Here is a 16,455-nt window from a genome sequence, read left to right on the forward strand (position 1 = left end):
AAGATGAAGTTACGCCGAGTCAATAGATACCCAACATGTCACCCTTCAATATTGCACACGCCTGTGGAATGGCGCCAAACTTCACTACTTAAAAATCCCCATAGGTGACGTTTTAAATGTTTTTACTGGTTACATCTTTTTAGTTGGAGAAGAGGTCTAGGGCCAAAATTATTGCTCTCCCTCTAACGTTTGCAGCGATACCTCACATGTGTGGTTTGAACAGCGTTTTCATATGTGGGCGGGACTTACATGCATGTTCGCTTCTGTATACGAGCACGCGGGAACAGGGGTGGTTTAAATTTTTTTTTTTCTTTTTATTGTTCATTTTACTTTATTTATTTTAGTTTGACACGTTTTTCCCCAAAAATAAATGTTTTGATTACTTTTATTCCTATTACAAGGAATGTAAACATCCCTTGTAATAGGAATATAGCATGACAGGTCCTCTTTACAGTGAGATATGGGGTCAATAAGACCCCACATCTCACCTCTAGGCTGGGAAGCCTGGAAAAAAAAAAAAAAACGATCCTGGCTTTGATCGTAGCGGTGAGTCGGAAGAAGCACCGGAGGGAGAAGGGAGTGGGGACATCCCCTTTTGCCTCCCGTAAGAACGATCAAGAGGCGGAACAGCCGCCATGATCGTTCTTATGGTGTAGGGAATCGCCGGCTGAAAGAAATTATATCTGAATGATGCCTGTAGCTGCAAGCATCATTTAGATATCCCTGCACAAAGTCAAGGACCTCATATGATGTGGGCGGGAAGTGGTTAAAACGCATTTTTTTCCCCAGAGTATTTTCTGGGTATTGCAGAGTATTAGCCGGGGTTTTGCAGAGTATTGGCCGGGGTATTGCAGAGTATTGCGCGGGGGTATTGCAGAGTATTGCGTGGGGGGTATTGCAGAGTATTGTGCGGGGGTATTGCAGAGTATTGCGTGGGGGGTATTGCAGAGTATTGCGTGGGGGGTATTGCAGAGTATTGGCGCGGGGGTATTGCAGAGTATTGGTGCGGGGGGTATTGCAGAGTATTGTGCGGGGGTATTGCAGAGTATTGTGCGGGGATATTGCAGAGTATTGTGCGGGGGTATTGCAGAGTATTGTGCGGGGGTATTCCAGAGTATTGTGCAGGGGTATTGCAGAGTTTTGTGCGGGGGTATTGCAGAGTATTGTGCGGGGGTATTGCAGAGTATTGCGCGGGCGGTACTGCAGAGTATCGCGCAAGGGGTACTGCAGAGTATTGCGCAAGGGGTACTGCAGAGTATTGCACAAGGGGTACTGCAGAGTACTGGCAGGGGGTATTGCAAAGTATTGCGCGGGGGTATTGCGCGGGGGTATTGCAGAGTATTGCGCAGGGGTATTTCAGAGTATTGCGCGGGAGTATTTCAGAGTATTGCACGGGGGTATTGCAGAGTATTGCGCGGGGGTATTGCAGAGTATTGCGCAGAGTATTGCGCAGGGGTACTGCAGAGTATTGGGCAGGGGGTACTGCAGAGTATTGGGCAGGGGGTATTGCAGAGTATTGCGCGGGGGTATTGCAGAGTATTGCGCGGGGGTATTGCAGAGTATTGCGCAGGGGGTATTGCGCGGGGGTATTGCAGAGTATTGCGCGGGGGTAATGCAGAGTATTGCGTGGGGGTATTGCAGAGTATTGCGCGGGGGTATTGCAGAGTATTGCGGGGGTATTGCAGAGTATTGCACAGGGGGTATTGCAGAGTATTGCGCAGGGGGTATTGCAGAGTATTGCACAGGGAAGGAAGAGTATTGCAGGGGTTATTGCAGAGTATTGCACAGGGAAGGGAGAGTATTGCAGGGGTTAATGCAGAGTATTGCACAGGGAAGGAAGAGTATTGCAGGGGTTAATGCAGAGTATTGCACAGGGAAGGAAGAGTATTGCAGGGGTTAATGCAGAGTATTGCACAGGGAAGGAAGAGTATTGCAGGGGTCAATGCAGAGTATTGCACAGGGAAGGAAGAGTATTGCAGAGTATTGCAGGAGTTATTGCAGAGTATTGCACAGGGAAGGCACAGTATTGCAGGGGTTAATGCAGGGATGGCTGAGCAGGGATGGATGGATCTGTGACTGCAATAGTCACAGATCCATCCCACAGTGCTGCTGCCATCCGCGCTCTCCTCTCACACTGTACCGATCGGTACAGCGAGAGGAGGGAGGAACCGGCGTCATCAAATGACGCCGGTTTGTTTACATGTGATCGCTCCGTCATTGGACGGAGCGATCACGTGGTGAACGGCCGCTATCAGCGGCAATTCACCGTGATCCGTGATGCATGGTCACGGAAATTCCCGTGTGCGCGCCCCAGGGGGCGCGCGGGAGCGCGATTCTGGGAGGACGTTACATAACGTCCTCCCAGAGTTAAGCAACCACCTTGTCGCCGTTAATTGACGGCGGCTGGTGGTTAAGTGGTTAAACAGCAAACGTGCAGTCACACCAACTGCGTTTAGGTGCTATTAAACAGCAAACGTGCAGTCAGACCAACTAGGTTTAGGTGCTATTAAACAGCAAACGTGCAGTCAGACCAACTACGTTTAGGTGCTATTAAACAGCAAACGTGCAGTCACACCAACTGCGTTTAGGTGCTATTTAACAGCAAACGTGCAGTCACACCAACTGCGTTTAGGTGCTATTTAACAGCAAACGTGCAGTCACACCAACTGCGTTTAGGTGCTAATTAACAGCAAATGTGCAGTCACACCAACTGCGTTTAGGTGCTATTTAACAGCAAACGTGCAGTCAGACCAACTACGTTTAGGTGCTATAAAACAGCAAACGTGCAGTCAGACCAACTACGTTTAGGTGCTATTAACCACTTGCCCACCGCCCACAGTAAATATACGTCATGTTTTTAAAGATGAATATCTCGGTAACGGCAGCAGCTGCTGCCACAACCGAGGTATCCATCTTTAGTGCCAACGGTCCTGTAAACGATAACGGCGGTCTCCGCGGCGGATTCGCCGTGAGATCGCCGTTATCGGTGGCGGGAGAGGGCCCCCCCTCCTGCCGCTCTCCCACGCCCTCCGCCGCTTACCGGAGCCGTCGGTAGCGGCGGAGGAGATCGGGTCCCCTGTGTGGGGATGCGACTGAAGGAAAAATCTCCTTCACCCGTCCCCATAGCTCTGCTGGGCGGAAGTGACGTCAAAACGTCAGTCCCGCCCAGCGTCTTAAAGCAACATTTTTTTTTCTGTCATTTAAAAAAATTACAGTTTAATTTTTTTAATTTTTTTTGCATTTAAGCCTAAATATGAGATCTGAGGTCTTTTTGACCCCAGATCTCATATTTAAGAGGAACTGTCATGCTTTTTTCTATTACAAGGGATGTTTACATTCCTTGTAATAGGAATAAAAGTGATATTTTTTAAATTTATTTTTTTATTTCAGTGTAAAAAATTATAAAAATAAATAAAAATAAATAAGAAAACAAAAATTTTTTTTTTTTAAAAACGCCCCGTCCCGACGAGCTCGCGCGCAGAAGCGAACGCATACGCGAGTAGCGCCCACATATGAAAACTGTGTTCAAACCACACAAGTGAGGTATCGCCGCGATCGTTAGAGCGAGAGCAATAATTCTAGCCCTAGACCTACTCTGTAGCTCAAAAAATGCAACCTGTAGAATTTTTTAAACGTCGCCTATCGAGATTTTTAAGGGTAAAAGTTTGACGCCATGCCACGAGCGGGCGCAATTTTTAAGCGTGTCATGTTGGGTATGATTTTACTCGGCGTAACATTATCTTTCACAATATATAAAAAAATTGGGCAAAAATTATTGTTGTCTTATTTTTTAATTCAAAAAAGTGATTTTTTCCCCAAAAAAGTGCGGTTGTAAGACCACTGCGCAAATACGGTGTCACAAAAAGTATTGCAATGACTGCCATTTTATTCCCTAGGATGTCTGCTAAAAAAAAATATATAATGTTTGGAGGTTCTGATTAATTTTCTAGCAAAAAAATTGTGATTTTTACATGAAGGAGAGAAGTGCCAGAATAGGCCCGGTGGGCAAGTGGTTAAACAGCAAACGTGCAGTCACACCAACTGCGTTTAGGTGCTATTTAACAGCAAACGTGCAGTCACACCAACTGCGTTTAGGTGCTATAAAACAGCAAACGTGGAGTCACACCAACTGCGTTTAGGTGCTATAAAACAGCAAACGTGCAGACAGACCAACTACGTTTAGGTGCTATAAAACAGCAAACGTGCAGTCAGACCAACTACGTTTTGGTGCTATTAAACAGCAAACGTGCAGTCACACCAACTGCGTTTAGGTGCTATTAAACAGCAAACGTGCAGTCAGACCAACTATGTTTAGGTGCTATTAAACAGCAAACGTGCAGTCACACCAACTGCGTTTAGGTACTAGAAAACAGCAAACGTGCAGTCACACCAACTGCGTTTAGGTGCTATTAAACAGCAAACGTGCAGTCACACCAACTACGTTTAGGTGCTATTTAACAGCACACGCGCAGTTACAGCAAATGCGTTTAGTTGCTATTAAACAGCACACGTGCAGTAAGAGCGACTGCGTTTCTGTGCAAATAAATAGCACACTTGCAGTAACAGCTAATGCGTGTATGTGCAATTAAATAGCACACGTACACTAACACTAAAGACTAAAGACTATGCAGGCAATACAACACGTTAGAGCACTGCATCAAGCACAATCTCCTGCCTGACAAATACTAATAGCAGATCTAGCTATGCTATACAGTTTATAAATATATGTACAACTCCTAGGGATGTAGATATATTCTCTACAAACTGTAAATTTAACTATACTGACTAGCCTTCCTGCTCTGATCTATCTATCTATCTATCTGGTAGAAAAGACACTGTGTCTCTATCTATCTCTCTCTCTATAACTGTCTGACTGATCTGCTCTCATTAACAACCGCAACACACTACACGAGGCCGCCTTGCAGGCTGCCTTTTATAGTGTGGGGCGTGTACTAAACCCCCTGAGCCATAATTGGCCAAAGCCACCCTGGCTTTGTCCAATTATGGCTCTTCGTTTTTTGCGCGCTGTGATTGGCCAAGCATGCGGGACATACAGCATGCTTGGCCAATCATCAGCGCTCAACGCCGCAGTGAATTATGGGATGTTTTGCGTCACTCGAATTTGGCGCGAATGACCCGTTTTGTTCGAATTTCGTCAAAGGATCGAATGACCGATGTTCGAGTCGAACATACGTTCGTATCGAACGCGAAGCTCATCCCTAATGATGACGTAAAAAAAATGTGTTTCCTGTAATGTCATGACTGAGTCACACAGTGAGTGTGTGGGCGCAGCCCCACAACCCTAAGTGTAACAACCTAAACATGGCAGATAGTAGTTGCCGGCAAATGTGTTCTGCTGTCGAACTTGGAACACCAGGCAACCCCACGACGCATCTCCACTTTCTATTTGTCTATAACACCTGCAACTTTCAAAACCCCTAATTTGTGTAAAGTGGGAGATGTATGAGTAAGGGATGGAAGGTATGTTTTGGTTTGTCAAGTGTAACTTTGCATTGGTTGACAAGATCTCATACACTAACCATAATGTGATGCTGCTGACCGAATATATTCCCTGTTCTGTCCCCGTTTTCAGGCGCAGCACCCATACCCATTGCTGACAGCCTAGCCCTAGCAGGACATGCAGCAGTGAGAATTAGAAATGTGCGTTCCCGTTCGTAACAAATTGACTTTCGTACTAATTTGTTAGTATTCGTACATTCGGATCAATTCGAACATCCGAAAAGCTGAAAGAACCAAAATACGAAAATGACGGAATTACGAATAAGCAAAATAACGAACAAGCGAAAATACAAACGTATGATTGGACAATCTTTTTTAAATCCACTATATTTTTATTTTTATTTTCTTATTTCATACATAGATATGCCTATTCGGCATCCATTGCAATTCAGTTAACATGCATTATACAACATTTTTACTTTCCTATAATATACCCGTGTACATCTCTTTATTTATTATATCCCACCCCCTCCCCCTGTCCTCTGCACTCTACATAGAAAATCTATCCAACACCAGTTTTGGTGGTGCGACACTCGTATCTCTCAACCAGGAATGCCAAATTTCCTCAAATTTACCCTCTTCTTTCCTTCTTTTATAGGCCAGATGTTCTCTACCCAGCAGGGAGTTGACATACGCAATCCATTGCTTCCCTGTGGGGACCCCCCGAGGCCATCCAATAACGAGCAATGAGTTTTCTTGCCAAATACAACATTCTAGTTACCATATAATACTTTCCTTTTGTATACTCTCCAGGGTCAATGGCCCCTAAGAAGTATACATGTAGATCGAATGGGACTGGTACCTGTGCTACTCTAGTAATACACTGGGATACTTCCTCCCAGTACCTGTGAAGCTTTGGACATCTCCAAATCAAATGTATAAAGTCCCCTTGCTGAGCCCTACACTTTGGGCACATAGGGGTATCCCTTCTTCCCCATCTATGTAATTGTGGCGCTGTTCTATACGCCCTGTGTAGGATAAAGAGCTGTGACAGTTTGTGCGACGCAGAGACGGACACCACTGGGACAGATTCAAGTGCCCTCTCCCACTGGTCTCCGTCTATCTCCCCGATGTCTTCCACCCACTTCCTACGGCTTCTAAGGGAATCATGATTCTGAATTGTTGCTAGCAGTCCCTCATATTTTTTTGTTATCAGTCCTCTCCAAGCTTTTGCTTGCAGAATCGCCGTCATCAAAGGCGACAGTGATGTTACCACCAGCGATCGTATTTGTTGTTGTTTCTGTAAGGCATGCCGGAGCTGGAGATACTGATAAAAGCCCCGGGGGGCTAATTGGTATTCCCTGCACAGCTGCTTGTAAGTTTTCAACACCTCACCCTCGTACAGTTGTGAAAAGAACCAGATTCCCCTTTTTTTCCAGGAAGTGAAACCTGCTATATCCTGTAGCTCTGCATATCTCGGATTGTTCCATATCGGAGTGAATGGTAGCACACCCTCTTTCCCCAAAGTTTTCCGTAGCTCCCCCCATACCTTTCCGAGGAGGGTTTGGACAATCTTAATAAAATATGAAACACCAGAAAAGCAAAAGAACGAAAATTACATCTATAACGAACGATTTGCATTCCGTATTTTAAATCCTTTGTCTGTTCCTATTTTTGATATAAAGGGATGGATTCTGAGGTCCCCAAACCAGAGAACCAAAAGGGGGGGTGGGGCCATTGTTGGAATATTGCGGTACTAGTAATATAGATATAAAGTGTACAAACACAGGTATACAATTATATAGAAAGCATTTTTATTAGATACAACATCAGTAAAACACGGCAAGGAGTGAAGAATAAAATGACATTCGGCTTGACTAGTTTCGCGGCTTTGGCCGCTTCGTCAGAAGCATGCCTAGAATTAGAGTAACAAACAATAAACAATTATACTTTTGAACAACATATAAGAGGGGTAGATTGGGGAAAAGGGGGGCTCAGCTGCTCACCTAAAAACCCCACAAGCGAGCGAGACGGGTGCCACCGCAGAGGGTCCCATATGGCGACCAGGGGGCGCGTATATGTCTGGATGGACCTACTAATTGGGTACATAAGGTAAAATGGTAGTTAGGATGGCAAACCAGGTCGTGGGTAAGGAGGGGGAGTGCACACACGTGTAATGGTGACGATGATTGAAAAAAGGAAGGCGATGTGGGAGTGTGGGTGGTGGACAGGGGGGGGGGGGGGGCGGTGACTGAGAAGGGAAGGAGAGAATGAACCAAACAGAGGGGTAGAAAGGGACGAAAAGAGAAGGGGGGGGAAGAGAAAAGAGGGGGGGACAGGAAGAGTGAAAGGGGAGGGAAGGAGAAAATAGGGGGGGAAACAAAGGGGGGAGCGAGAGGTAGAAGGGGGGAAAGGGAAAGAAAAAGGGTTAAGGGAGGGGGGATTTAAAAAAGTGAAATAAATGTGAAAAAAAGAGGTGAAAAAAAGTAAAGAGGGGGAAAAATAAAAAATAAAAATTGTGTACCTTGAATACAAGGAAGTATTGCGTGTAGGGGGCCCCGGAATCAGAAGCCCAGACTGAGACAGGTGTATGAAGCCACATATAGCCTCCACAGGGAAAGTCCATGTTAATGAACCAAGAAGGGAGGGGGACCACATTGGATGCCAGGCTGGCGTCAGGATAATGAAGCCTGCCAGTGGCACCTGAATGAGAACACATAGAGTGGTTACGACCAGTAAATGCATATGGAAAGGGTGGGGGGAGGGGGGATGTTGGGAGGAGGGGGAGGGCAGGAGTGAACTAAGTAGACCAGTGAAGGAGAGGGAGCATTAGCTGATTACTTACTGTGGGCTGGGTAAGGCCACAGAAATCCCGGGGTCCATCATCCATTGCGCTTTAAGCAGAGAGGGCTGCTTATATACCCCCTGCCCGGCGTAGCTGACACACGTTGAGAGGACGTGGGTATACAGCATCGCCGGGTCTAGGGGCCAGCGCGTAAGTTGTGTGCGTACGCCGTACAATGTAATCCCGCGATGTAGGGACATCAGCATGGCGGCAGCGCGTTGGTTGTGCGCATATGCCATGCAGTGGTGTACCTGCGAAGTAAGGGCGGAAGCCCACACCGCAAGGTCTCCGAATGGATCACACCCCCAGAGGCGGGGGCGATCTCCTCATGGAGACAGGGGCTCGGTCGCCGCAGGGAGGAGTCTGGGAGCACTCCGACCAACCCGCAGAAGGTGGGAGTGGTGGGCAGCTGAGTCCAGGGTGAAAACATAGATTATATGTAAAGACATAGGTAAAATAATGATATAATAGTTAAACATCGAGAGTGTAAATAAAATATGGTTACAATAAACATAGTAATGAGATGCCCAATGGGTAAAGAGCACCAAGGTGGACTAATGCCACGTATTGCAAACTCTGGGGGCCTGTGTAAGATATAGGCAGAAAGCCTTAGATGGCAATACTATGTGTCCCACTGCGGTCAGTATTAACCCAGGGGGATCACACCACTCAGACGGAGATGGTGACATTTTCATTCGTATGTTCGTATTTTCATTTGTGTGTTTTGTAAATCCGTTTCTTTGTCTGTTCGTAAATTTGTGTACTTGTATCGTTCTTTCGAATGGGCACTGGGCAGTGTAGTTAGTGAGTGATGTATCTTACTTAATATCTTAGCCAATCAGCTTATCTCTTTTGTGCTGAGTCACATTGTACAGTGTAAAGCCTCGTACACACGACTGAACTTCATACAAACTTTTCCGTGGATTTTTGTCTGAAGGGAGTTGGCCAGACTTATAGAGCCGATAGAGCGTACACACGGTCAGATTTTTCGGAAAACGCTAATTTTGAAGTTTGTTGGCAAAAAGTCTGACCGTATGTACGGGGCTTAAGAGAAAGTATATCTTAATATGGATTAGCCGCGTGTTGCTATGTATTTACGAAAGTACAAAATTACAATCCATTAAACGAAAATTATTATCTAACAAAATTACGAATTTCGAATCAACGAAAATAAATTAGACAGAATTACGAATCATTCAGTATAAACGAAAATAAAACTGTTACGAAAATACGAACGGGTCCGAATAGGAAAACTTGCGTCTTACGAAATACGAACGGGTCCAAATAGGAAATCATGAGTCCTACGAAATTACGAATCTTTGCGAATCTACGGAACAAGACGAAACAAAACAAAAAAATAATTTATTTTTTTGTTGTGCACATGTCTAGTGAGAATATCCATCCACCACAGCAGGAATTGGTGGGCAACCCGGGACATATATGGCCACAAGTGAGTGGAGCTGTCAAATCGGAGCTCTAATGTCGGGTGGGGGGGGGCTGATATACAGAGCTTTGGCAGGGGGTGGGACCAATTGGAACTACTGGATGTGTACCAGCAGGGGTGTATAATTCAAGTTTATTATACACCGCTGTGTGTGCACATACAGTAGTTACAATTGGAAAAATATATAAAAGGTGGCTCTAAGCAGGACCGGCCTTAGGTGTACAGGCGCCCTGTGCGAGCTAATCCTGTGGCGCCCCCCAGACCACTACACACTGACCGCTACACAATACACTACCCACAGACCACTACACAATACACACTGATCGCTACACACCGACACTACAGCATTGGTGAATTTTACTATAGATCCATTGGTGGACTACAAGGTCCAGCATTTTAGTCCCACTAATGCCTCCTATAGTAAAATGCTGGGCCTTGTAGTCCACCAATGCCTCCTATAGTAAAATGATGGGCCTTGTAGTCCACCAGGACTCCCTTTTATCGGTCCCCCTTGATTAGATCAGGGAACCCACCAATCAGTGTCCCCTTCCCCACGAAAGACCCCCATTAGACTGCCTTACCGAGAGCCACTTTGAGCCAGGAGGTGTGGGAGCCGGAGTTTGGTGGTGGAGCTCCTCTACTGTAGTGTCGTTTCCTTCCTTTCATTGTGTGGAGAGCCTTGGGGAGAAGTGTGTCGGCAAGACACAGGATTCAGGACGCATCCAAACTGGTACACTCACTCACAGGGCTGCTGTTAGCAATTATTGGGGCCCCATACAGCCATCCTTATGGTGCCCCCACCCCTGAGGATGGAAAGAGGTGGGGGGAGGGAGGTGAGAAGAGAGAGAGAGGGGTGGGGTGAGGATGAGCGAGAGTGCGAGAGAGCGAGAGCGAAAGAGGGGGGTGGGGTGAGGATGAGAGAGAGCGAGAGTGCGAGAGCGAGAGTGAGAGAAAGAGGGGGTTGGGTGAGTTGGTGGGGGTGAGGATGAGAGAGAGAGAGGGGGGATTATAGAAAGAGTGGTGGGTGGGAGAGAGGAGGTGAGCGAGGGGATAAGCGAGAGAGAGGGGGGAGAGAGGGGGGATTAGAGAAAGAGTGGTGGGTGGGCGAGAGGAGGCGAGCGAGGAGATAAGTGAGAGAGTGAGGAAGGGGGTAAGCTGACACAGGGGAGGGGGGTGACACAGAGGAAGGGGGGTAAGCTGACACAGAGGAAGGGGGGTAAGGTGACAAAGAGGAGGGGTAGGTGACACAGAGGAGGGGTAGGTGACACAGAGGAGGGGTAGGTGAGACACAGGAGGGGGGTGACAGTCAGAGGAGAGGGGGGTGACACAGTCAGAGGAGGAAGGGGACACAGTCAGAGGAGGAAGGGGACACAGTCAGAGGAGGGGGGGTGACACAGAGGAGAGGGGGGGTGACACAGAGGAGAGGGGGGTGAGACAGAGGAGGGGGGGTGAGACAGAGGAGGGGGTAAGCTTACACAGAGGAGGGGGGTGAGACAGAGGAGGGGGGTAAGCTTACACAGAGGAGGGGGGTGACACAGAGGGGGGGGTAAGGTTACACAGAGGGGGGGTGACACAGAGGAGAGGGGGTGACACAGAGGAGGGGGGGTGACACAGTCAGAGGAGGGGGGTGACACAGAGGAGAGTGGGGTGACACAGAGGAGAGGGGGGTGACACAGAGGAGAGGGGGGTGACACAGTCAGAGGAGGGGGGTGACACAGAGGAGAGGGGGTGACACAGAGGAGAGGAGGGTGACACAGAGGAGAGGGGGGTGACACAGAGGAGAGGGGGGGTGACACAGAGGAGAGGGGAGTAACACAGAGTAGAGGGGATGACACAGAGGAGAGGGGATGATACAGTCAGAGGAGGGGGGTGACACAGAGGAGAGGGGGGGTGACACAGAGGAGGGGGTGACACAGAGGAGAGGGGGGTGACAGTCAGAGGAGAGGGGGGTGACAGTCAGAGGAGAGGGGGGTGACACAGTCAGAGGAGGGGGGTGACACAGTCAGAGGAGGGGGTGACACAGTCAGAGGAGGGGGTGACACAGACAGAGGAGAGGGGTGACACAGAGGAGAGGGGGGTGACACAGAGGAGAGGGGGGTGACACCGAGGAGAGGGGGGTGACACAGAGGAGAGGGAGGGTGACACAGAGGAGAGGGGGTGACACAGAGGAGAGGGGGGGTGACACAGAGGAGAGGGGGGTGACACAGAGGAGAGGGGGGTGACACAGAGGAGGGGGGGTGACACAGAGGAGGGGGGTGACACAGTCAGAGGAGAGGGGGTGACACAGAGGAGAGGGGGGGTGACACAGAGGAGAGGGGGTGACACAGAGGAGGGGGGGTGACACAGTCAGAGGAGAGGGGGGTGACACAGAGGAGAGGGGGGTGACACAGAGGAGGGAGGTAAGCTGACAGAGCAGATGAGCAGGACTCACATCGTGGGGCAGGACTCCGGGAGCAAGCAGGCACGATGATTGTATCCACAGTGCAGCCCCGCCCACGCATCCACACATGACCAGCACAGCCATTCACAGACCCCCAAATCTGCTTCCCAGCCCGCACATCGCACATGGCCATTCGGCCAATCACAGTGCACCCACTGGCTCAGAGCGCAGAGTACGGGATCATGCGCGCCGCACGTCTAGATGTATCACCCGGAGACAGAGGACCGGCTGCTACAAGCCACAGGACGGTGGAATGTGTACCCGGGCCGGGCACAGGTGGCAAGTGGCAACCCTATGCACGGTGCCCCTGTTCCCATGGCGCCCTGTGCAGGCGCACTGCCCGCACACCCCAAAGGCCGGCCCTGGCGCTAAGCATATACAAGTGAATATACAGTATACAGTATATCTAGAACCAAAATCATGAACATATATCACTATTGAACATATAGCAAGCTAAAAAGTCCATTAGTGATAGTGTTCCCAACACCAAAAAATGCTTTTAATTGACATGTATTCCGACTTTCAATCTGTGTTATGGGCTGTAAGCCGGAGGATGATTGGCAGACAGAACAGCAGCAACTAGCCAATAAGGAGATGGATGAGACTGTTTGTTTCTTGATGGATATTCATTTATAGGTGTTACCATAAGTCCATTTGTACAATTTTATAGATGAAGTGTAGGACAGCGCTGCATTTTTTTGCTTTTTATTGATTCTCGTTAGATGAGGAAACCAGCTAAAAAGCTAATTTTATTGCTTTTGAGATTGTTTTAGTTGCATGGTAGTGGTTTTACTTGATTTGTCTTCTGTATACTGGTAACCGCCTGCCTTGCATATTGGTGGTGTGCTACCAATTATAGATTTTACCATTACATAGTTACATAGTTAGTCAGGTTGAAAAAAGACACAAGTCCATCAAGTTCAATCATTGCACTTACAGACATCTCGAGTCTCCTGCAACTCGCGGGAGTCTCCCGCATTTGATGGCGGGCTCACGGACACCCATGAGTTAGGGTGACCACATTTCCAAACTACCATTCAGGGACACCCTCCCTTCCCAAAAATCAGCTTGTGCTGTAACGAATCGCAGCACAGTGATTGGACACAAGAGGCGGGATTTATGATCTCTCCAATCACAAGCAGGGGGCAGGATTGTGCTCTTCCAGGCATTCCCAGCCAAGACAAGTACTGTCAGTGAGTAAAGCGGTGATGTGGCGGCCTTTTTTGGGGGCATCAGATTGGCCCGGGGGATGGCTGTGTCAGTTTCATTCCGGGACACTGTATTGTCCTAGAATGAATGTGCCCGGGACAGACCTGCAAAATGCGGGACTGTCCCGGGCAATCCGGGACACGTGGTCACCCTACCGTGAGTGCGGCACGGTCTCACAGCTGTCAGCCGCAGCAGCCGGAGCCGCCCCCTGCTCCCAGCCAGGGGAGTCAGTGGCATCGCTATGGGGATTGATTGTGCCAGCACAGGACTAGGTAGGTGCAGCACAGGCCTTCCTATGTGTCCCAGACTGATACTAAGCCCTCCTCTAGAAAAACCCTCCAGCTCCCCCAATCACTGAGCGCCCTGCCCTCCACCAGTCCAGCTCAGACGGAGTTGGAAGCCGGGCCAGCCAATGGAGGGAGGGAGCTTGTGTCGGATTCAACAGAGGGAGGAGCGAATGAGCAAGTGAGAGAAAGCTGGTGAGTGTGAGGATGGCATTACATAGTTAGTCAGGTTGAAAAAAAGACACAAGTCCATCCAGTTCAACCACAGCATTCAATACTGTTATACACTGCAATGTCTTTTCTGGCAGCAATGTGTTCCTGGCTGGCTCTTATCCTGGTGACCATGCAGGCAGCCCCTGAGTGGTGTACACACATGGTGGGAGCATGGGAGCTATAGAGGAGTGCTGGTATCTGGGAGGCAGGTGAAATCATTTGGTGGGAAGTCATGACTGGTTAATTATTCTCCCAGGTAACCTTGTCTGGGGGCAGGGGACCCTGATCAAAGGAGGGGGTTAGATTTCAGGTGATTATTTCTCTGTATGCTTCCAGATCACGGAGACCCTTCCCAATGTCTGTTGGCAGGTTGGCTGAGCCCATTTGCTGTTTCTGCTGCCCTGATGTAAAGGGGAACTCTTCAGACTCTGATGGTGGGGGGGTTGCACGAAACGCGGCGCCACCTCCCTGAAATGGGGTTGCCACCTCCCTGAAATTAGTTTTTGCAGGTTGAGATGTCTGCACTTATAATTTCATTTGTAGAATTGTATATAGGAAGTGTAGAGTTGTGCTGCATTTTTGGGCTTTTTATTGGTAAATATACTTTCTGACTTGTTGGTCACACCCACTTTTGGCTATGTCCACAGGTTGTGCACCGCATTAGCACACTTACTTTTACCTCAAGCACCACCATAGCACCCAACAAAAAAATTGTCTGGAGCCGCACCTGCCCGGATTGGATTTGAATTTTGCCACCCCATCCCTCCGTCCAAGTTTTTTCTCTATCTTATCTTAAAGCGGGGGTTCACCCTATCGATGGGAAAAAAAAAAAAAAAATTATTTTACCTTAAAATCAGGCATTGTAGCGCGAGCTACAGTATGCCTGTCCCGAATTTTTTACCCCCGTACTCACCTTGTAGTCGTCCATCGAAGATACCGGGGAATGGGCGTGCCTCTGGAGACGGAGGATGATTGACGGCCGGCTCTGGCGCGTCACGCTTCTCCGGAAATAGCCGAAATAGGCTTGGTCTTCACGACGCGTGCGCATAGCCTGTGCGCAGGCGCCGTGAAGAGCCGAGACCTACTCCGGCTGTCTTCGGGGAGAGTGACGTGCCAGGGCCGGCCGTCAATCATCCTCCCTCTCCATAGGCACGCCCATTCCCCGCGGGAGCCGGAATCTACGATGGACGACTACAAGGTGAGTACGGGGTTAAAAAAATCGGGACAGGCATACTGTAGCTCGCGCTACAATGCCTGTCTCGATGGTAAAATCATGGGATTGTGGGTGAACTACCGCTTTAACATCATTTCCCCAAAAATTCTAAGAACTATCTTCTTTTTTTTTTATCTCAAGGAGGAAATGTTTTCAATCTCTGTTTATTAAATTTTATATGCTCAAGGAGGAAATGTGAGAAATAACGTATATATCATACAATCATTTCATAAACACATACAACACTGCATATATCATTTGAGGAAAATATGCGTATAAAAGAGTTTACTATTTGCCAATTAAAAAAAATGTAAATGTCCCATGATTTCATAAAAAAATATCTGGTTACCTTACATTAGGCCCTAATGTAAGGTAACCAGATATATTTTTTTTATGAAATCATGGGACATTTACATTTTACATAATGATTAGGGTGATGTGTTAGGTAAATACATGCGCCATCATCTTGAAGTATCTCTTTAATGCACTTGAAGTGCGTGAATATACTTCCTAACCTTACCCACTGTACTTTGAGAGTTGTGGTATGTACAAAAATTCCACCACTATGCGGAGGCAGCCCAGGGCACAACCAATTATAGTCCCTTGATGTTTATTTATTAGGTTCTGATTTTTTTTTATATACAAGGCATAATCTTTGCTTACCTCATTTATTTGCAGTTGACAATCTCAAGCCTTTTTGGTTTTCACCAGCCCCTTAGCAACCAAGCTTCGATACAGTTCTTGCACATAGGTGTAAACACATTTGGAATCAGGGACCTTCATATGCACCATGTCCTCTATATCCAAAAGAGGAGGACAGTCTGCCAGTTTCCTAAAAAACAAAGCATATGCAAAAAAGACTAATAAAATTTGACTACAAGTGCAAAATAATGAATGCTGTTACTGTATATTGCTCCAAAAACTGAAAGTACAGTAAGGCCCTGTTCATATTGCATTAAAAGCAAGTATTAAAGGTGCATTTTTGCCGCTTCTCATATGCCTAGTAAAGCAGCCTGCAATGAATATGGACATCGGACAGAGCTGATTGTTTGAAAAACATGTGTATTCGTCGCTTTGCGTCACTGGAGAAAAAATGAAGCTACATGTCGAGTCTGTGAGATGTTAAAGCTTGTCAACTCCTTGCATTCAAATCTATGGTAATCTATGGTAATGTGGTGTAAACGCGTCTGTAGCGTTTACAGAGCATTTATGTTGCTATTAAAGTATGTTTTACAAGCGTTAAGCAAATATCAGTGAGGTGGAAGATATCAGTGAGGTTGAAAATAAATAGCTTGGGGGGGGGGGGTCCTGAGGTGCGCCCTAAATGCAGGTTAAACACATCAGAAA

At 47.6% G+C, this 16,455-nt stretch overlaps 1 protein-coding gene across 3 annotated transcripts in view; it reads right to left on the bottom strand.

The window, feature by feature from the left end:
- Positions 1-7,252: 7,252 nt before the first annotated feature.
- The window catches only part of SMTNL1 (smoothelin like 1), a 148,038-nt gene continuing 138,835 nt past the window's right edge, over positions 7,253-16,455 (bottom strand). The window contains exons 5-6 of one of the 3 annotated variants that reach the window (XM_040320798.1): positions 15,772-15,940; positions 7,253-7,375 (exon numbers count right to left, since the gene is read on the bottom strand). In XM_040320798.1, the coding sequence (XP_040176732.1) occupies positions 15,796-15,940 (145 nt within the window). In that variant the 3' untranslated portion in view covers positions 7,253-7,375; positions 15,772-15,795. Of the gene's footprint in view, positions 7,376-9,582; positions 9,633-15,771; positions 15,941-16,455 lie in introns of those variants that run through there. The other 2 variants (XM_040320801.1, XM_040320799.1) reach the window with 2 other exon arrangements.

The sequence above is a fragment of the Rana temporaria genome, chromosome 8 (assembly GCF_905171775.1).
Source record: "Rana temporaria chromosome 8, aRanTem1.1, whole genome shotgun sequence".
In the NCBI taxonomy this organism is placed as follows: domain Eukaryota; kingdom Metazoa; phylum Chordata; class Amphibia; order Anura; family Ranidae; genus Rana; species Rana temporaria.